This window comes from Taudactylus pleione, unplaced genomic scaffold, assembly GCF_031769625.1.
Source record: "Taudactylus pleione unplaced genomic scaffold, aTauple2 ptg000036l, whole genome shotgun sequence".
Lineage (NCBI taxonomy): Eukaryota > Metazoa > Chordata > Amphibia > Anura > Myobatrachidae > Taudactylus > Taudactylus pleione.
Window position 1 is genome coordinate 10701153 of NW_028284438.1, and position 23519 is coordinate 10724671.

Sequence of the window (23519 nt, forward strand, 5' to 3'; positions counted from 1 at the left end):
TTGTTTAAATTTTTTTTTTCAAGTTCCTACTGTACTAGTGTAGCGTTTTCTTTCATTTATTCCTTTGGGTGGGCTTGACAACCCCCCCTTACTTTGACGCTGCTGCTGGCAGGGTGACTTTAAAATTTAGACTATTAGAGTTACTCAGTTGTGTGTGTTTTGTCAGATTCACTAATTCCCCTGAAGTAATGTAGATTCACTAAACTTTCTGAATTGCTTATTGTTGCAAAATGATTTATTTGTGTAATTACCAATTGAATTAAATGCTTAAACTTTTTTTTTTTTACTACAAGATTTCATATACAAACACTAATATTTTTTTCTCTCCTTTGGGTGAGAGTGATGCTGTCAGTATGTAGGTACTTCTACACAAATACTTGTAAATGGTACATGATTCCTTTTTCGTTGGGCCAATTTGTGGTTCATGGTTAGTGGCCTTTTAATATTAAAAGGGAAGTCGTGGTTTTAGTCATGTGCTGAAGTAATATCTGGAACTGTGCAATCTCCTTTAAAATTATGGTCTTGGAACAGCCAAGTCTGTACACAATGTTTAGGTTATATGTGGTCTTGCATGTGTAAGCTAGTAGGATTATGGATCTTACAGTTGACATGTGATTTTGCTTGCAGTGGCTTTCTGAAAAGGAAAACACAATTGCACGCACATCTGAGATTTGCTGTGGGTTTGTTGTGGTATGTCATACAGCCTGATGTGCCTTAAGTTTTTTGTGTGGTCAGGTTTCAGCACTGGAGTAATGTGGGAGGAGAAACTGATTATGAAAACAGTATGAGGAAACAGGAAAATACATGCTCTTATTCCCTGTCTGCTTTTTATTATCGTTCAATGTACAAAATATTTCCAGTTAAATGATGACCCCAGAAGTGGCTTGTGCACGCACATTTTGCTCAAATGACTTCAGGCTTTGTTTGAAAAGCTTTGATCACTCATTCCCTGATTTGGAAAGGGGAAACTGGATTTTAGAAACTTAAATAGATCAGTTTATGGTTTTTGATAGGTTTAATAATGCAAGCAGAAGGAAACATACCTCTCTGTGATTTTCATTCATGTTTGTTTAGTGTCACTAAGTTTATATTATTTTTCTACAGTGTTACATTAAATAGTATTTTGATGCCTTGTAATATAAAAAAAAAAAAAAAACACAGAAATCTGTATGGGGCATATTTAATTGCAGGCTAAGCTTTCAAAAACCTCACGCCGAGGAGTTTTTCCCACAGGCGCAAGATTTTTGGTATTCAATTGGGTGCGTGATTTTTATTTTTTCACACGGCTCTTAATTATTTTTTTTTGATCGCCTTCTGAGCAAGTCCAGTTCTTCCTAAAATCTTTATTTTAAGGAAAAATTGTCAGGCCATCTGAAATCCTTGGACACCTCCCCCAATGACTAATTAAGCAAGTGGTAGTTTCCAGTTAGCTTAATTAGTCCATAATGCTCACCTTCTGGCAGAGCTATCCTCCTCTTCCGCTTCTCCCGACATGCAGAAGACCTCTTCCTCCATCTTCTACATTAGTGTGTGAGACTCCCTCTCAGTAGTGTGTGTGAGACCCCTGTCACTGTGTGTGTGTGAAACTCCCTGTGGTATGTGTAAGACCCCCCCCCATGTCAGTCGGAGAATGTTTCAGCTGGGCACAGCAGAGCGAGGAGTAGCCTGAACACAGGTGAGTGGTTTGCGACCATTTTTTCTAAATTGAATACCACTGGTATACCTGTGGTAATTCAAAATTGGTCTCGATACCTGCATAATTTTTTTTGCAGGTAATTGAATGTGCCCTTAAATGTATTATTACATATACATGTCACATTTCCCTTTGTTTCTTAATTGCCCTACAGCATAGTTATTTTTTTTTTTTTAATGAGGTGCTGTTAAGGGCAGACGTTCTCTTGACACTGGGCTCATTTGATCATTCAGAGTCAATGTGAAAGTTGTCAGCTTGATGATGTCATTAGACATATATCGGGCACACTGAGCATGCTCACGCCATTGCATGGGCCGTTCTTGCTCTCATAACTCATGAATATTCATAGCTACACAGAAGATTGCTAACTTTGTACTGGCTTGTAAAATGTATACATATCTCCATCAGTTTCCGAAACCCCTTGGCGGTGGATGGAAGTTGTTGGGAGACTGATATCAAGATCCCTCTCCACTGAAAATGCCTCTATAGTCAAAAAGCAGCTACTGCATCAGAGAATGGGTACATTTTCCCAAAGTTAGTCTGACACATATGCCAACCTTCATGTAAAATATTTTCAGATTTGGAGATGGTCAGGTGGGGTCAATCTTCAAATTTAGTCCACGCAATATGGAATGACCCACATGCCATGCAGTTGTTTTCTTTGTTCTCTGTGTATCAGCTCCAGGTCTGAGGAGAGGAGCATGTTAATCAGCCTTTGTGATATCGGATGACAGGAAACATTAGGCCCACCCATATTTGGCCTGATTCAGAGGTGTGTCAAAAATTTTCCAGTGGTGTTACAACATGCAGAGACACTGAAAGTAGGCATCTCAGGGCTTGTACATTCAGGAGCACTGTAGTGCAGAAGGGCAAGGCTGAAACTAGCATTTGCATATAATCGCCGTTGCAACTCCAATAAAAACCCCACACCAACGGACACATCTGTGACCAAAATGAAGAGGCTTACATATTGTGAGATCAGCCTTTAGCCTTCTAGAACCCTGCACCTATCACAACCCGTGCAGTTCCTCTTTCCTGTCTGGGGTGTCGCTCTCTGCTCTGGTACCTTTAGCACACTCTGGCCTGTATCTCACCAGTTTGTTGCATTAGCTGTGGGTTCTAGGAGAGCAGAGAGCGACACCCCAGGTAGGAAAGAGAAATTGCACAGGTTGTGAAAGGTGCTAGAATGAACTCTCTGCCTTAATGTTTTCTATATTTCCTTAACAAAAGAAAATGTAATTTAAGGATGCCACATTTGTCAGTTTCATACTGTAGAATGGACCCAAGAGTTCAGTGATGGCAAATAACCATTTAATGCTGTCTCTCTTTCCAGGATCTTTATTAACAGCATTCAAAACTGAACATTGTTTGTAAAATGCACTACAAGGATAACAAAAGCTATCAAATAAAGTGGCCTGCTTGCTGAAGATGGCGGACCCACTTGCTTAGAGCTTGTCTGCCTCTATCATGCCCATACAACCTAGCTTGGGAGTCTCCCTCATCCGTTTCTGGTACCCACAGGTGGCTGCAGAAGGGGGCTGCCCGTTGAGCCGCTAAGACCCACTCCATGAGTGCATTGAACTTAATTGCCCGCTCCTGCTATCATGGACCTGCTCGGCACTCTCTAATCTGCTCTCTGAGACACACTGCAAACTGCTTGGTACCGATAGCGAGTCTGCATTTCTCCAACCACTTCCCCGTCACCCCCAAACACTCATAGCCTGTCACTCAATCAGCCGATCTGCGTACATGAATGCAATTATGCTCTGTGGTGAAATCAGGCCCTCTGGCTTGAGAGAGGGGACACCTTAGGAAAAATGTTTCCTAGGTGGTAATGCAGCTTTAAAAATTTGTAGTAATTGGTTATCTTAATTTAATTTGTCTGAAATGTAGATTGTAAGGCTTCTCCTCTTTATGGTATTGTTTTGTACATTGTATGCTTTATACTTTTATTAAGGTTTATATATAGCTGTTGTTCATAGTATGATATTTGTTTAATATCCTTGTTCAATGATATCATGGACTAGTAGCCTTCTATTTTTATTCTGTAAAAAATGGTTATGGCTGTGATACTGATATAACAAGATTCCACCATTCTCTACTCCAATCTGTCACTGCTACTGCTCTGCCCAAATCCGGAAGCAGTGTGATAGCATAAGCTATCACGCTGTATCCAGCTTTTTGTCGAGATGGGCTCTTATCAGACTCCATCTCCCGGCAAGTGCAGAATGTTAAATTCAAGTGAAAATAGGGGGATCTTGGTGCGGGCAGGTGGCACTGAAGGTTGAAGGTGCTGTTGCTGGTGGTAAAAATATAGGTGGACACTGCCGGCCATTGTCCTCCTACTTATCATTCAGTTGGGGGGAAAGTTGGAAACTTTGCACCTACAATAGAATGATTAGCGGGCAACATGTTTGATTTTCCCAACTAGTTCGATTGACTGTTTTTGACCGTTTTTTCGGCATGTGGAAGCAAACGAATGACTATCGTTTACTCCCAAACACTGTCCGAATATCATTCCAACCAGCCAACTAGTTGGCTGTTTGGAACTATATCGTTCTGATGTATGGCCAGCTTTACTTATACTATGATTTACTCCTAAATCCCCACAACAGCACTTGGTTGCTATAGCCTTGTTGCTTATTTAAGTGTTATGATCACTAATGCAGTAAATTGGTCGACTTTTATATTAAAAATGGGAAAACATCTGGATGAGAGTTTAAATCGTGAGAGTTTTTTTAGTCTAAAAACGTGAGTTTGCATGTTCTCGGACTCTAAACTACTACTGCTACTACTAAACTCACACCCTATTATATTTGGCCCCATGTCAGGATTGCCTACCCTCCCGCTTTTAGCGGGAGTCTCACGATTTTTAGCTGAGACTCCCGCTGCCCTGCAAACCATAGCGGATCTCCCGAGTCTCATCCAGACTGTGCATGTGCAAGTACAGAGATGCTGGGGGCGGGGCCTGCACGGGAGACGTCGCGACGCAATGTTACTTAAAGGCAGGCCATCGCTAGGTTGTGGGTAGCGGTGGCCGCCTATCACTGAGCAGTTGTCTGGGTGCCTGTCAGCTTCAGCGTCGGACACGTCATCAGCGGCGGAAATGGCAGCGGTGGCTTCTCTTAGGTACAGTGGCCCTGTTAAAATGTAAGGGAACTATTAAGCAAATTAGTACACCAACAGAGCTGGGGTCCATGGTGGCTTGGTGCTGAGTATCATAGGCATTAACTGCACTCTGAAAGAGCACTCACCGACCGCCATCCATTCCATGACTGTCAATGAGTGGTTTCTCTGAGGGGCAGGTAATGCCTGTGACACTCAGCACCAAGTTCCTTCCCCTTCTCCTGTCAGCACTTACTTAGGTCTGCTCTGTCTGTCTTTGCCAATATAATAGTGTCTCTTCTACAATGGCCTCACAAGCTCACATAAAAGGAAAACATGTTACCAATATTTACGCATATGAGAAGGCAGCTCTGGTAAGCTCTGGAACTATTAGCCTATTTTCGCAAGCTGCGTTCCATGCGATCATATTACGGTCCATTATTCACTGAGGAACCAGCTGTTATTGCTATACAATGTCTTGCAACCCTCATTAATAACATAGCAACAAAAAGCACAATATATGTAAAGCAGCAGTATATTTATTTCAGGGGACAGTATATTTATTTCAAGGAACAGTATACAGTATTTATTTCACTGGACAGTATATTTATTTCACAGAGCTCCCGCTGCCCCGCAAACCCTAGCGGGTTTTTTCGCAGAACTTCGCGCTGCACATTCTATTACCACCTACAATGTCCCTGAAACTAGTTTTCAAAAGTAGGCAAGTATGCCCCATGTCCTTGACTGCATTGTTTCGTACTGTTAATTACTGTTTTCTTGTGTACTCATTGTTTATGTACTTTGTAGTTGCTGCGGACCCATGTGGCGCCATATAAATAAAGGATAATAATAATCGGGAGTAGTCCCTTTCAATCACTGCCATCTTTAACACTCAGTTAACCACTTACTGTGTCACAGTCGAATGGGATGTGATCGCAGCCATCTGTGCATTAGCTGATATGGTCACATTCCATGTGACCATGCCGTCCCGTTGCCTCCCCCATCTGTTATGGAGGAAATCTGTTCTGCACATGTGCAAAACAGATCTCCACCTCCTGTTCCAGCACCCTGGGAGTGATGGTGCCCCAGAATGCCACGCTAACGGCACTCCGGGAAGCGTGCACCATATACCAAAAATGCGAGGAGGGGAACATAGTAGAGATCATCTGCAGCATGGGGACTGATAATCAGTCTCATCTGCCCCCTCACCTTATTGTACAGCGGTGCAAAGCATGGGGCAAGGAGACTGATCATCAGTGCCACAAGGGGATGGGGGTAATGGGGGAGAGGCGTCTTTTGGCACATGGGTTATGCCGAACAAAAAGAATGTTTGACCGGGGGAGGGAGGAATATATTAAAAATATCCGACTACAGTCAGGTGCATAAATATTGGGACATTGACAGAATTTTCATATTTTGGCCTCTATTCACCACCACAATGGCTTTGAAATTAAACAAAGAAGATGTGCTTTAACTGCAGACTTTAAGATTTAATTTGAGGGTAATTACATCCAAATCAGATGAACGGTGTAGGAATTACAACGCTTTCTATATGTGCCTCCCACTTTTTAAGGGGCCAAAAGTAATGGGACTATCAACTCAAAACCTATTTCATGGACAGGTGTGGGCTATGCCCTCATTATTTCATTATCAATTAAGCAGGTAAAAGGTCTGGAGTTGATTCTTGGTGTGACATTTGCATTTGGAATCAGTTGCTGTCAGTTCTGGAACAACATCCTATTGACAGATGAGACAAAGATCAACTTGTACCAGAGTGATGGGAAGAGAAGAGAAGGAAAGGAACTGCTCATGATCCAAAACATACCACCTCATCAGTGAAGCATGGTGGTGGTAGTGTCATGGCGTGGGCATGTATGGCTGCCAATGGAACTGGTTCCCTTGTATTTATTGATGATGTGACTGCTGACAAAAGCAGCAGAATGAATTCTGAAGTGTTTCGGGCAATATTATATGCTCATATTCAGTCAAATGCTTCAGAACTCATTGGACGGCGCTTCACAGTGTAGATGGACAATTACCCGAAGCATACTGCAAAAGCAGCCAAAGAGTTTTTTAATGCTAAAAAGTGGAATGTTATGCAATGGCCGAGTCAATCCCCTGACCTGAATCCGATTGAGCATGCATTTCACTTGTTGAAGACAAAACTGAAGGGAAATTGCCCCAAGAACAAGCAGGAACTGAAAACATTTGCAGTAGAGGCCTGGCAGAGCATCACCAGGGATGAAACCCAGCGTCTGGTGATGTCTATGTGTTCCAGACTTCAGGCTGTAATTGCCTGCAAAGGATTTGCAACAAAGTATTAAAAAGTGAACGTTAGATTTAGGATTGTTTCGTTTGTCCCATTACTTTTGGCCCCTTAAAAAGTGGGAGGCACATATAGAAACCGTTGTAATTCCTACACCGTTCACCTGATTTGGATGTACTTACCCTCAAATTAAATCTGAAAGTCTGCAGTTAAAGCACATCTTGTTTGTTTCGTTTCAAAGCCATTGTGGTGGTGAATAGAGGCCAAAATATGAAAATTCTATAAATGTCCCAATATTTATACACCTGACTATATATAAAGTGACACATGGGGAGGGGAAGGTACCAATATAGTGGGGTACCATTGACTGTGGGATGGGGATCTATTACCACTGAGATCTATTCCCATTAAGAGGCTGATAATGCTGGGGATCACTAAATATAGTTTTTTTTTAAAACTGACAATTTCTGATTGTTTTGGGGAAATTTAAGTGGTTAATGGTGTCTGCTAGTCATCTGCCACCAACTCTACGCCTGTCACGTTTGCCTAATTATAGTGGCCATGCTCAAAACTAGATGTATGTTTTTTTCTTTTTTCTAAATAAAAGTGAACTCTTGGATTATATACTTGTTCTTGTATCTGTGATTGGCCAGGGAGCTTTGTCTGCGTACCAGCACCCTCATGATGTCTGATGTCACTGTGCACATAATATCATCACAACCCACATAAAGGTATAAAATAAACCTACCCCACCATGAAAAAAAGCTGCACATTTTTCATTTCTAAATTGTTCACTAACATGCCTGTGTTATGCAAGAAAACCTAGTCCAGACGTATACTGTACTGTTTCATTTAGAGGGACTGAAGAGGGAAAAGAAATTTGATCTAAATACGTAAAGTACTCCATACATATTTAACATCCCATATACAACCAGGCAAGCGTAACAGCTGCATTAACCTTTTCACTGCTGAATGATACTATTGTAGCTTTTGCGTTCGTATACAGCACTCCACATCCAGGCCAATTGATAGTTGATTATGCAATTGCAGAATATAAAGATGGAAGCCAAGCACTATCTAAGAACATGTCAAAAGCTGATCAAACCAGGAGGTATATATAATAAGGAGTGATTCTTCAGAATCTGAGATTAGTGAAAAGAGATTTAAAGCGGCAATTGTGTAAAAGTAAAATCCTGCCTTGTTGGGTTGGAAAATACTGTATATGTTCCACTCTGTAATATGCCTAATATAAAATACCATAGTGTAGAGGTTCCCAAACTTCATCATTACAGTCCAATTTTTAAGGATATCCATGCTTCAGTACAGGTGAATTAATTAGTAATCAGTCAATTTTATTTAACCATCTGGACTCAAGCATGGATAGCCTTAAAACCTGAACTGTAATGGCAGAGTTTGGGAACCTCGGCCATAGCGTTTTGTGCTGTGTTTAAGCTTGGGTGTCCTCTGATTGTTTTGACTTCAGTTATCTTACCTTCATTGGTTGGGTCCAGTGTCCTCTTATTCTATCACATCTTTTTTTTTTTTTTTTAAACTTTGCTTCTGGCCCATAAATATTGTGGTTTTAACATGCATGTTATGTGGCCTACCGTATGACCCTAAACACTCAATCTGGTACACACTGGTTTGGTGGACATTGTAACCATGGTTGCCAGTCTTCAGTATTTTTTTTTAATTGATAATAAATATCATATCACTGTAGCACAAAATGTACCACAGCAGTTGTTTGGAGATGGGTAGGTTGTCAGCCCTTCCAAGCTCAGACCTCCTGTTCAATATGAAAGTCAGTGGCCATCAGTTAGTTTCCGTACAATTAAATGGCAATTATGGCATGTGGACCGAAGTTCTGTGCCATGCAAATTTACAGAGCAATACATAGGAGTGCCATCATACCAAGGACAGTTGTTTTGACCATACCCTGAAATATTATCCCAGTTCTGCTTTTGGATCCAGAGATTTCAACTGTATTTCCTGTAGCAAGCTGGCATGTAACCGCAAGAGCACAGTAACGCTAAAGCCTTTTCCAGAACCAGAATAGGAAGGAGGTTAGCAAATGGCAAAAAACAATCATCATTGCCAGCAGCCTTCTTAAAATTTCTTCAGGGAATGGTTCATCCATCATGTGTCCACTTTCTTCTGTCTCCATTTACAACCGCTCTGTATAATCAGCTACACAGATATGAAAGTCGCCAATGGCTACTTTACTGTTGATGGCTGACAAAGCTCCTGCCTTGCAATAGCAACACTATATTTCTCACCACTAGCTACAATTGTTATTCCACTATCTCAGTTGGTCCCTACACCTCTTAGAATGTAAGCCCTTTTGAGGAGGGCCATAGTTACCTTCATTTACATTCAATTGTTCTTTATTTTTGTGTACTGTGGCAGCCTTACTGTACAGCTCTGCATGATATGGTGGTGTTTCAGAAATAAAAATTAGTACTAAATAATATATATTAAATTCTCAGTAAAATGCCTGCGGCGAGCATCTTTTTCATGTCTTATTTGCCGGAAAATGCATCTTTGTTTTATTTTTCTCAATTAATCGTTCTAGTGTAGGGGGAAAGCAACTGAATGATAAGTAGGCGGACACTGGCCGGCAGTGCCCACTTACTTCTGTCAACATCCTCATGCCCATCACTGCCGGGCTGCTGTCCCTGTTAGTCCATGATTGGCAGTGGAGCGGGATCCAGGAGGAGGGTCAGCAGCAGCTGCAGCAGTCCATCACTGCCGGGCTGCTGCCCCTGTCATCCTGGGTTCTCCGGGAGGCAGGAGGAGGTCACCGTGATCACAGGTGCAGCACCCAGCGATCACAGGTGCACCTCTCACATGTGCCCACCCCGTTATCGGCACATCCCTTTCCCTGCGGCAGACATACTGCAAGTACCCAGCACTGAAGGTATCTGCTCCATGCTGGGTATATTTCCTGTATATGGAACCTTATATAGTGTCAATGTGTGTATATAATGAACCACTGTATAGTGTCACTCTGTATATATAGACCCCTGGATAGTGTCAGTGTGTATATAATAGACCCCTGTATAGTGTGAGTGTGTATATGGACCCCTGTATAGCGCTAGTGTATATATAATGGACCCCTGTAAAGTGTGAATGTGTATATGGACCCCTGTATAGTGTCATTGTGTGTATATAATGAACCCCTATATAGTTATGTCTCACAAGCACCGCCAGCAACAGCACCTTCAATGCCACCTGCCGACACCAAGCCCTATCTCCCCTCGACCACCTCCCGCAGCAGCACCTTCAGTATCTTCCATCTCCCTTCCCTGTGATTACATACAACCCCCACCAACCCCCCTCTAGAAGCACCTGCAGCCTCCCCTGCCCGTATCCCTCCTCAAGATCACACCGCCCACCTGCAGTCACACACGGCCCTGCGATCACCCCTTGAACATTGATTAATATTTTCACTTGAATTTACCATTCTGCTCTTAGTGTTCACTCTAGCTCCGGCGGCAGGCAGGGCGCCGGACCTAGAGAAGGCACTTACGTGCAAAAACAAACAAAAATGTTTTCAAATAATGCAGAAGTCGGCAGAACCTGTCTGCCTACTTCTGTGACATCACAAGTTAGAGAGAATTTTGCTGGTCTGATGAAAAAATTGGTTAGGTGTGTGGGACGGAATCGGTATGAAATACTGATGGACGGGATGCCGGCTGTCAGTATACTGACAGCGGCATCCCGAAGGTTCAAATCCCGACAGGGAAACGGTGAGTACTGTTCCCCTGTCCTATTTACCCCCTAACCCTCCTTTCCTGTATCCTAATACTAACCCTCCCTACCCTGCACCCTAAGTGCCTAATCCTAAGCCTCCCCCCTTAGTGCCTAACCCTCCCCCCTTAGTACCTAAACCTAAACCCCCCCAGGTAGTGCCTGAACCTACCCCCCTTGCCTGGAGCCCAATCCTGACCTCCCCCTCCTGCAACCTAACGCTAAATCCCCCCCCCCCCCCCCTGCGGCTGATACTCATCTTTCCGCGATGTCCTTACGATCGGGATGCCGAGTCATGTCGGGATTTCGGCGCCGGTGTTGTCTCGGCGTTCGGGATTCCGATGCCGGGGTTCCGGGAGATGGCATCCCGCTTGTTGAGATGCTCACCGCATCCCCTGTGGGACACCATTTTAGTTGGACAGACAAGTTCGACACTCGGGGGGGAAAGTTGGTCTGATACATGGCCAGCATTTGTGAACTCTTTAAAATAAAGCCAAGAGCAATTTCTTCTTTCTATAAAATATTACTTTTATCATGTTCACCTAGTGCCACAGCTGGAGCCAAAGGTCCTGTATATGCGAAGATTATTAACAAAATGTACCTCTGACTGGAGGGTGAGTGCATGGGAATATAATACTTGTAGCACATTGTGACATGCAATCTGCCACAGATAAAGATCCCTTTCACAGTGGGTCATACACCTTTTTTTGTTTTGTGTGCATATCACAGAGAAAAGCCTATATAAGTCAATAAAAATCTTTAACTTTTCCAATTATTTTACGTATACTGTAAACAATTCACTAATATACCACACTTCATTACAAAAGAAAAGGCTTGGACCCGTATTCAATTAGCCGCAAAAAGTCGGAATCCGCGAAAAAGTATCGCGGATGACGTAATTTCGCCTGGCGGAAACGTATCTCTGTATTCAATTCCAAATACTTTTCGCGTACGCGGAAAGTCAATGCATTGTAATAGACGGAAAAGTTTCGCCTATGAATAGCAGGCGGAAAAAAGTGCAGAATTGCGGTTTTGGGGTGCATATGTCGGGAAACCACTCAGCACCCTTGGGACAGCCCCCCAAAGCATAACTGTGTCAAAAAAACCTGAGAAAATAGTGTGGAACACCCCAAAAAAGTGGGGGTATAAACTTTTAAACTAGCAAAATAGTCTTTTGGGGGTTCTGCAAGTATGGGTAAGGTGTTTTTTTCTTTGCAGGTGCTTGCAAAAGGTGCGTTTTTACGATTTTTATAACTTCACTTTAGCGACTATAAACCATGCTTGCAACCATTTTCAAGTACCCCAAATTTGACAGAACTACTTATTTCCATAAAAAAAAACTGCTTTATGTTATTCTTCACCACTTGTGCAAAGACGCTATTTAGAAGCAATTGACAGCACTTAAGTACCCCAAATAGCTTCAGTAGGGCTAGTCGGGGACATCTATATTGATCCCCAATGTTGGTGCATCTTTTGGAGGGTATCAGGCTAATTAACGCATTGTTGACAGCACTTTTCGCCTGTTTGAGTTTCGCCGGGACGCGTTTTCGCCTCCTTTGGAATTGAATAGTGGGGGCGCGCATGATAAGTTTCCATGGCCAAAACACACGATATAGACGAAAAGTGCGGCAGGCGGAAAAGTATCGCGTGTGCGAAACTAGTTGAATACGGGCCATAATTTAAGGCAAAATAGCCATCACATGATACAATTAGCTCCTTTGAGCACTGTTCACACCTGAATCACAAGGAGTTCCCTCTATGTAATGTGGGGCTGTTTTGTTGAAGCAAAAGTTCAGTTGAAAGGACATTCCTAGAAAAAAACATTATGAAATAAGTTACCACAAAGGATTATACATTACACTACAATTTAAATGGTGTGGTTAATTTTGCTGCCACAGACTCGTTAATAATTTGCATTTATGGGGAATATGATGACCTGTGTACTGTAAGAACTCGTCTGCCATTGCCATTGGGCTTCTTAAGATAATTAGCTTAAAAATATGATCTGCGGTCACAATAGGGAAGATATTCGTAGCATTTCCTTTGCCTGTAGCTCTCTCCTTCTCCAGCTGGCCTCCTGGAATGTTTTTTATTGATATTGTACCGTATCCTGTTCATTATGAATGTGCCACATTACAGGAAGTCTGTATTGCAAATATTTGTGATTCTGTTACAGAGCCTGGGGAGTAGAGGCAGGTGTGCATGCCCTTTTATAGCTCTTGTGTCTTTCTGTGTAGGCACCAGATGCTGCATGGTACAGTTTTATTTGCGTTTAAAGTGTATCAGGTCCATTAACAGGATTTAGTAAATGATGTCTGTTATGCATTGACATATATATTTTTTTTAAAGTTCGGCTTAGTTTTTGCTTTCTAATCTCTTCAAAGACATAGTGTTACTGCTGTGCATTTCAAAGAGCCTTGGATGATATTGGGCTTCATGTATAGATCCTTGCAACTTGCTTTTAGATATTAGAAATGTTCAAATGCATTATCAGAGTGAATGATGATATGAGATATTTTGTTGGTTAAAGTAACTAAAGGTACACATCTGCTAGCAGAGATACAAACTGCACGATTACGACATTGTAATCGTGAAGTCGTTCCACAGCCTGTGCTGGGCCTACACTGAATGTTGAGTCGTTCAGTGTAGGCACATCAATCACCCCCTACCATGCTCAACCTGACGTTATCATCGGGTTGTACAGCATGTTCGGCCAATGATTGATGTTGGAAACGACCCAATTCATGCACGATTCATGAGCAATTGAACAATATCGTTATTGTTCAATCGCTCATAAAAATCGTCTAGTGGATGTGTGCCTTAAAAGAGTAAAAGGAAATATGTCATATTCATTAGTAGGGTTTATTGTAGTTGTATTTTTCTGTGCACAGTCATTAAAATAGAGCCACATTTGTTTGCATTTAAAAAGGGACTGTCAACTAGGGTTACCCTACCCTAGCAAAGTACTTTGCATACCCCCTACCTCCACCCAATGCCAGAGCACTGAGTTTAACAACTGAGAGCGCACTGGAGCTTTAAGGGAGGTACCAGATCCACTCACATTCATTTCCAAGCTGCCTAACTCTCTAAGATTCATACTGATGATGCTGTAAGTGCTTTACTCAGCCGGCAATTACAACACTCCAGCAGCCAAGGGGGGCTGGGGTGAGGCTGAGTGACACAGGGACTGGGATGAGGCTGAGAGACACAGGTACTGGGGTGAGGCTGAGACACACATGGACTGGAGTGAGGCTAAGAGACACAGGGACTGGGGTGAGACAGAGAGACACTGGCTGGGGTGAGGCTGAGAGACACAGGATGGGGGGATGAAGCTGCGATACACAGGGTGCTGAGAAATGTGTGTGGAATGAGGCTGAGAGACAGGTGGATGGATAATGATGTTAAGAGACACAAGAGATGAGTGATGGCTAGAGATGGAGAGACACGGGGATGTAGCTGGAGAGACCTAGGTGGAATGAGGCTGGAGACACAGGGATAGTAATGGAGCGATACAGGCGAGGATGAGGCTGGAGAGACGAATGTTGAGGCTGGTGTAACATAAGCGAGGATGAGGCTGGGGAGACACAGTTGTGGATGAGACTGGAGAGACACGGGGAATAAACCAATGGCTGACCTGCATGTACCTAATGGGAAGGGAGAGGAGGCCCCAAAAACATAAGTGTGTCAGGCCCCGAGATTTCTGTTGCCGGTCCTGACCTTTCCAAAAGTGGATATCACCTTTTAACATGAATTGCCCAATTATTATTAAACTAGTATGCCTGTGGAGAACATTTTGTCAATTTGGACGCAGAACATACGTACGGAAACTGCTTAGCTAGATAATGGCTAGATCATATGTTAATACGACGGAATCGGGTAATAAAAGATGTCTGTGAAACATAAATGGCTAAGCCATGCTCTTTGATGGTTTTTGGGGATTTTTATATTGTAACATTTTGCCAATTTATAAGTGCGATGATATATTTGGCCATGGACTCTGAAGCATAATAGACCATTTCCAGGGGATTTTGCAAGCTGACCCCTATAGATGCAAATGATAATGCACTGTTACTACACCTCACCGTCTCCCACCCTCCCCCCAATCAGCGGCTGCCGACAGCTCTCGTGGAAAGCAGAGAAAAGAGGTGTTGCTTTCAAGGCTCAACCTAGTGTTGATTGACTGGGAGTGGTGTGCCTGGTATCGACGTGTTGGAGAAAGTAGATGAGGGAAGAGCGCCCCCTATGGAGGCCGCCCGCGCCCCCACCCTCATTATCTAATAGCTATGCCACGCAGCCAGGCGGCTAATCAGGAGCCGGACTGGGCAAAACCTAAACAGTGTCCGAACATGGCTTGGGCGCCGGGTCCATGTGAGACCATACCACCAGTAGTGAATGAGAACAGCAGCCGGCAGCGGTCATCCCTATCCCGCTTCCCTTGGGTCACTGTGCCGGCTCTGTGTTCTAGTAGTTTTCTTAACATTTTAAGGTTAGCCATACCAAAGCATTTATTATGGTTTTTCTCAATATATTTTTTTTTTCATCATATTTTTTAGTTTTATTCCAAATTCTGTAATTTATTGCTGATTTGAAATCCGTCGCCAAAGAATCACATAATTAGTCTTTGAGATATTCAAATTCAAAGAGCATTCCGGACAAACGGACTAAGCAAATTATACATATAAGATTACATAGACTCCCAATAGTAAAGTGATTATGGATGGATGATCACTTGCCTGAACTAAACAATTACGACATCTTCTTAATATAGTTGAAATTTTATTCAGCTAATTTCCATTTTAAACTGTAACCTGTAGATTCAGTGATCTCTTCCTTTACTTACCACCAGGTATTTTCTTAGAAAAAGTCAATTTAAATGTACAGTATACACTCAATCATGTTGCCCCTTTATTACACTGCCCAAACTGTAACAGTTTTAAAGGTGCATACAAACAACAATTTTTTTAACGATTATCGATAACGATATCGTTTATCGTACTTTGTTGAAAAAAAATCGTTCACTTTCTGAGTTAAAACGATGAACGATTATCGTTCATGCGCGTTCACGTTTGTAGTTCGGTCAGACTGACCAACTCAACGATTTTCAGTAAGGGAATATGCAAAAATCGTTTGTAGTTAAAAAAAAATCGTTCATTACATTTAGTAAATGAATGATTTTAGTTAATGATTTTCGTTCATTTTTCCCTTGAAAAAAATGAATGAAAATCGTTCATTTGCTAAATCATTGTGTGTGTGTATGCAGCTTTAGAATTATAAAGAAATAAGGGAAAACCTGCTGATTAAATAATTGTTAGTCAGTGGGAGGAGGGTTCCCAGGGGAGCGGATTGGATTTTGAATAATGTTAAATTAATCAATATGTTTTTGTTATCTTCCTCTATGGATTAGGAGGTGGTGTGGATGAGTTTATGGAACCAAAGGGTAGAGGCCAAACATTTGGGAACCACTGCTGTATTGTAGTTGTAGGTACATTCCATGTAAGGCTGTATTCAATAAAGTCTTTTTAATTATCTTCCATATGTTTGATTGTTTATGCAGTCAAAATCAATGTGATATACTGTTATTAATTAAGGGCATATTATTGTACATAGGAACAAAAGACAGAACTAACTGCAGCCTGGTATCATAAGCATGTTAAGTGAGGAAGCTAATTACAGATCACTCAGCTTTCCTATTTATGATTCAGTTTGCGTATATGTTTGTCTCTATTAGTGGTGATAGCAGAATTCATGTGTGAATGACTTCCTTTACAGGCTTGAACGCTCTGCGGAGAAAGCTGGGAGAGCTAAGCAGCCCATCAGACAAGGAAGTGGCTGGCTCTGTGGTAATCACTCTGAACAATTTCCTACAGGCGATGAATGATGTCAGGCCTAGTGCCATGAGGGAGGTTGCTGTGGATGTGCCCCATGTAAGTACTGAATAGCAGTCGCTGAATGCCATTCTCAGCCCATGATTTCCAGGGGTGCCAAATGCCAATGTAAACAGTGATGATTTGGATTCATTTACCTAACCATGAGGATCTAGTGTGTAATTGTTAAACTATTTACATCTGGCAACTGATTACAATATGTATTGAGATACTCCCATGTCTGTTAAGCTTCATTTAAAATGTATTGTTTAGTAATAGAACGCCAGCCCTGTGTTTATATATGGTTTACATACTATGTGTATAATCTACATGCCATATTAAAATACTTAAATACATGCATATTCCAACGTATGTAATGTGATGAATGCAGTCCATGAGCACACTTATTTATGTGTCATTAGTCAGTAGCATCCTGTGCGGAGGGAATGACAAAACTGGAATAAGCACTCCTCCGCTATCAGACTGGAGATATTAGAACAGGCAAAGTCATTTCCTTCACTGGAATAAATGTTGTTTTCCTGTATAGTTTCAGGTTCCAGTAATAGGATGCGGCAATGTTTTTGGCTCTCTACTCTGTACATCTGGAGATGCTGTTGCGAGTCTGGTCATTTCTGAGCAATTAATCCATGCAGACTTTTCTCCTATAAACTTCTGTTCAGGAAAGACTCTTAGAGCTAGTTAAATAAGCAGGTGATCCCAAAGTGTTGCCTTTTGGTAAAAAAGAGATTAAGTTTCCTTTGTGGAAGTGTGTGAGCTATTCTGTTTGACACATGAAACCTCAGTCTAAAAATACCACACGGGATCACATATGGCTCGAGATTTGTCATTACCAGGGCTGCAATCATTACTGGTCCACTGGTTAATATCCAGTTATTCTGCTCCAAGAGAACATGGTATATATTGTTTTTTGTTTTGATTGGTGTATACGGAAGAGCAGCAAATGGACAATGGTTGGACATCCAGGTAGAGACAGTAATGAAACCATCCACGAAGAGACAGAAATGAAAGTGAACAGTAGAGTTACTTAGCATGGTCCATCTTCTTTGATATATTGGTATTTTGAAACCAAAAAGGTAAAATGCAATACATCTTGAGAGTTGTTCACCCATCTCGGTTTATATTGCACACACAATTTTACATGACTGTACACAGAATTGTTTTGTCAGAGGATTCTATTTTCATTTGAGAATCAAACTCAAGAGTGCTGGTGGGCAGCAGTACTAGCCACTGTTGCAATGATTTGTTTTGTATGCATTTTGATGGTTGAGGTTAAGGCTCTAACCGACACACCAGAATTCTGCAGGGAGATTGCCACTCTTTAACCTGCTCTGCATTTTAATGTGCCCCATGATGAGAGAGTCTGCTCACATGTATAATTTGGAGCAGAAATAGGCATCAAATTTGCAGTATACTGATTCATGACATTCCTTACCCTATGTGAATGACTTATGCAGAAATCACACAGCCTTTTACTGCGGAACAGGTGGAAAGAGACCAGGTGGCCCTGAGTTGTGCAGAGGAGGTCATGTCATGCAATGAAAGTCGCATAATACAGAAGTCATCTGCTCTTGGCAAATAATAATGTTATGTTCAGTTCTCTGCTTTATGACCAAGCGTCACCCGCTGACCCTATTTTTTTTAATTAAGTAAGAGCTGAGGCTGATGGGGCATAAAGTTGGCAAAGGGCTGATAGGACTTACAGTAGGGAGGAGATGGGGCCAGTGGGGAAGGATCAGCAAGCCAACTGCAACCCATCACTGATTTCAAGGTTTGTTTGTTCTCTGTTCATTTTACAAATATAACTTCACTCAGACCCAAATATTATATATATATATATATATAGTGTATCCAACTGGATGGCACTCCCAATCGGCAATCAAAAGTCCCGTGAGAAAGCAAAGTCCTCCACATATACACCAAATCAGCGGCACTCCAGTATAAATAAAACGAATGGGCTGGATACTGTTCCAACGTTTCGATGCTTTATTGCATCTTTGTCAAGGTAGAAAATGCATAACATAAACACACTTAATTATACCCCTCACCAGACCACATGCATCGCTGCGGCTTCCGGGTCTGGCTAAGGAACGCCCACTTGTGACGTCATAAGCGCGACCCCCGTTGCCCGGCAACAATACTAAAAACAAATAAAACATAGCAGCATATCACAATGAGGAAAGAATAAGTATAATCCCCAAACCATGTAAATACATTATTCACAAAAGCCCACATAAAGTATGAGCAGATAATCAATGCGAATCAAATAATAAACAATAAACATTCTCAATAATAGGCTTGCAGAAAAATCTTAATGCATTTTGTACCTTGACAAAGATGCAATAAAGCATCGAAACATTGGAACATTATCCTGCCCATTCGTTTTATTTATACTGAAGTGCCGCCGATTTGGTGTATATGTGTTGAGTCTCCCATATCAAAATACTCTGAAATACGGATTATTTGTAGCATGACTGATATAGTGACACCTTTGCTTTTTGATCATTCAGTGGACACAAACTTTTGTTTTAGGCACAAAAGTATTAGTAATATGGTATAAAATTACCTTCAGGCTGTGTGTATATATAAGGTGTATATGAAACATAAATGCATTCTGTGTTTTGATTTGGGTCCCATTACCAAGATATCGCATTATGGTATGCAAATATTCCAAAACACGGATAATTCCTATATCCAAAATACCCCTGGTCCCAAGCTTTTTGTATATATATATATATTTTCACACACAGGTGGCAGTTCTTAGGAAACGGTCAAACAGTCAGTCCTCTAGCTTTTATGTTGTTGTTTTCTTTTCAGGTATCATGGTCTGACATTGGAGGGATGGAAAATGTTAAGTTAAAGTTAAAGCAGGCAGTAGACTGGCCGCTGAAGCACCCAGACTCCTTTACACGCATGGGGATACAGCCACCAAAAGGCGTACTGCTCTATGGACCCCCGGGCTGCTCCAAAACTATGATTGCAAAGGCATTAGCAAATGAAAGCGGCCTAAATTTCTTGACAGTGAAGGTAAGTTATATGTGAAATAAGTCACAGTGGATTTTTGCATGACCATTGCAGGTCTACTGTTGTGCTTCTCACAGTTACAGTGCAAAATGTAAAGCCTTAAAGTGCTATAATCCTGTCTATGCTAGTATTTAAAGAAACCAGATTGTATTTCTTATTCAACAAATTTATTAGGAAAGTTAATGCATGAAACTAGGTATTCAAATTGATGGCACCTGTACTAGGCATATGCTTTGCCCAATTATCTAGAAAATGTGGACGCCATGGGGTATATTTACTAAAGTGAGAGTTTTTAGAAGTAGAGATGTTGCCCGTAGCACCAATCAGAATCTAGCTATTATCTTTTAGAAGGTGCTAGTTAAATTTTAAGTAGGTATCTGATTGGTTGCTATGGGCAACATCTCCACTTCTAAAAACTGTCACTTTAGTAAATTTACCCCTATGAGAGAACAGGTCTAATTATTATTACTGATGACATTGCATTACATGGCTGCATAGAAACAGGGTAAACTAGTATTTTTTTCTAAGAAGTAACTTTGCTATTATTGAATATTGTATTTGGCAGTCCAAATGTACAGTATGTAGATAATTACTTACCATTCACAAACATGACCTGGAAGACCCCCATCTCCCCCACCCTGGCATCTGCACATCAGGGGGAGACCCTCTTTCAAACTATAGAAGCTGTTGTTTGGTGATCTGTGATTTGATGATCTGTGTTATCACCCGGCAAAATCCTCTTATTCTCCAATATGCTAAGTACATCCAGCGGTCAAGCATTACTTGTTCTATGGATAGAGCTAACTGCTGCACTGTGGTAAACTACAGGAAGATTTGTTATAGCTTAATTATGTGTATTGCAAACCACCGTATACATAACAGTATTATGTTTTTCATCTTGGTTAATGTGAAGTACAATGAGCAAGGTTACCTAGAAATGTATGCAGTCATGTTGTCGACATTCATAATATCGAACCTGTAATGTTTAATGTTTTTAGAATGTTGACAGTTTACTTTCATAATGCCAACATGTTCAAAATATTGACATTATACGTCTCTTCATTACAAACACATCAGCATTATGAAGATATGCTCAAAATGTATAGACACTGCCAGAGTAAAAAAAAAAACCAGTCATTGTCATCAAATTGATGGTTAGACACATCTTTTCTGTGTACTGCCCAAGCTGAAGCTATTCTGTGTACTGCCATCATCAAGGGTGGGACACAACCAAGTGGGAGATGCTGGGTGGGGTGTGGTGTTGTGATTGCATCATCATGACCCCACCGCTGCTATACAAAGCTGAGATTTCCGGCAATGTAAAGTGGGGTGGACCAGGGCGCAATGATACGATACAGTGCAAATTACGTCATCAAGCCGCCAGGACCACCCACTTCGCTCGCAAAGTGAACGTTAGCAGAGTGCTTGCCTACTCATCCAGGAGAGATAACTGAGATCCGGAAGTCTGCCGGATGTCCTGGAAGAGTAGCAGTAAGAGTAGGTGAGTATGATGCTGTATGTACTACTACCTTTATTGTTTTTCACACTGGGCCCGATTCAGAGGTGGATGCAGCGACAATGTTGGATTCAAGCAGGGATGTTTTAAGTCTGCTCATGTGTCCCGATGGTTGCGGCTGGGGGACACAGAACAAGTTTGGATGCAAAGAGAGGCAATTTCAGTGGGCGTTCCTGGGTGCCTGGCCAGATGCGTGGTAACTGACCGCATCTCTTTATGCGGTTCTACTGAATTTGGTAGCCATGTTCAGATGGACATTCTGCTCCTCCATAGGCTGGTGCCATGTCCAATGGTTCGTGTTTGTACGCACATCGGTAGTTTAGCATCGCAGCCGGTGGGCAGCTCTGTAAGAATCACATTAGCATAAAGCCACAGTCGCACTGCATAAACGGTCGCAGTCACAGCGGCATTAACGTCCACTTTTGAATCAGGCCCACTATCTTTTATATTATCATTTCCAGCACTCCAGCAGCTGTGGAACTTTAGTTATCAATTAGGTCAGGGGCTGCCTTTACTCTCAGACTTGCTCCAAAATTTACATGATCAAAGTCTTAGTAATTAAAAAGAAGGGACAAGCTAAATGGTCATATATAGTATATACCACTGTTATCATAGATAGGTACTTCAATGTCCTATGAGTGTGATAAGTGACAATGCTCCCCAATGAGTAATTATAATAGTATATTGGTATAGGGAAAGCAAGACTCATCAGAATGGGCATTCTTAAAGGATTTACTATGATGAAAAGCTCATCAGGTTTTATGGAAAAGTATAATCTGCATTGCCTTATGGATGAGAGTGGGAATTATAATTTGGCCCAGTTGTGTGATGGACAAACTACTGCTGGGTGGTACCTGAGCAACCAGTGTGACTGGGCTGTGCTGGTTTACATTCCAGTATCCAGCTCTATGATAACATTTCCAGTACCCATTATCCATCACAGATTTTGGCCCTAAACATGCATGTGTTACATTTTTTACAAACCACTAGTTTTTTATCTTCCTAAATCATATAGTTTAACATCTGATCTGACAAATCTGTTTTATTGTAGGTCTTGAGACCTCAAGTTTTTTTTCCTAATGTTTAGCTGTGTGCTTCCTGTTGTGCACCACATGGTAGATAAAAACTGATATGGTTTTAGATCAAAGGCTCTCCTCACTGTCAGTGTCCACAGCTGGTGCTTTGATTATCTCTGCAGGTAAGGTCTTATACATGCCAGGCCCTGGCCCATAATTATAATAGCTTTTCATTGTCTCTCACCTGGAAGTATCTAGACAGACTTATCTGTTTTATCAAATTGTTACACACTATTATTGCCAAATGTGATGATAACATTACAAGGTGTGCTATTTGTCGTTGTACAGACAGTTGCTGAAGAGGGGTGGCAATAGAGGCAATGCAGACTAGAACATTTTAAAGTGCATTACAACTAGCATTCATTTGCTTCATTTAAAATATCTGCTAACACCATAGACAACTATATACTGTATGTAAAAGTTTCAGAGGCTTCTCAAAACAAACGGAATTTGAGATGAGGGGATCTATTTACGCTTGTGTAAGCCATGGCTTTTCGGTGGGTTGCAGGTGAAAATGTAAAATGTCACCCGCAGTCAGTGTAAAGCTCACCGGGCTGCTACCTGCCAGGCGCTGCTTCATAAATAAAGCCCAAAGTTTTGAAGGGACAGGGCATTTTTACCCATACACTTCAGGCTGCTGGTATGTAACTGTGTTAAAGTACACTGTAGAGACTGTAATATGTTTGCTAACTTAGGACATGATTCAGACCTGCTCACTAGCAAGCAATCGCCTCTTGCTGGTGAAGTTTACTAATGTGCGCATGCGTATACTTCGCGCGCAAACTGGTACGAGCGATCGGGATGCGCTCGCTCACCCTGCAAAGACAGCCCAGTGGAGTGAGTGACAGGAGAGGCCGTTTGTGGGTGGTAACAAGGACAGGGCACTAGAAACGGATGTACAAACACAGGCGTGTTTCAACACAGTTTCATAGGCGTGCATTATTAACAGTCAGCGTCATTGTACACGTCACCTGCTTGTATTTCACACTGAAGGGATTGCAGTGCTTGCGGCCAGGTATAGTCAACCTCAAGCGCTGCGAGCACATCCGATGGTTCTCGATCTACCAATGTTTTCATGCACTTCCTGGAGATGACGTGTGCAAGTGGGCATATTATGAATGGCTGGTGGGCGTCTGCATACACAAAGTGATCGCTCGTCAAGACATAGTGGGCGTGCTAATGCCTTGCCGTGCGATCGCCTGCCTTG

The 23519-nt window shown here is 41.8% G+C and overlaps 1 protein-coding gene across 2 annotated transcripts in view; it reads left to right on the top strand.

The window, feature by feature from the left end:
• AFG2A (AAA ATPase AFG2A) overlaps window positions 1–23519 on the top strand; it is a 544164-nt gene that overhangs the window by 158672 nt on the left and 361973 nt on the right. For both annotated transcript variants that reach the window (XM_088452282.1, XM_088452283.1), the window contains exons 10-11: window positions 16584–16738; window positions 19514–19723. In XM_088452282.1, coding sequence (XP_088308408.1) covers window positions 16584–16738; window positions 19514–19723 — 365 coding nt within the window. The remainder of the gene's footprint in view (window positions 1–16583; window positions 16739–19513; window positions 19724–23519) is intronic.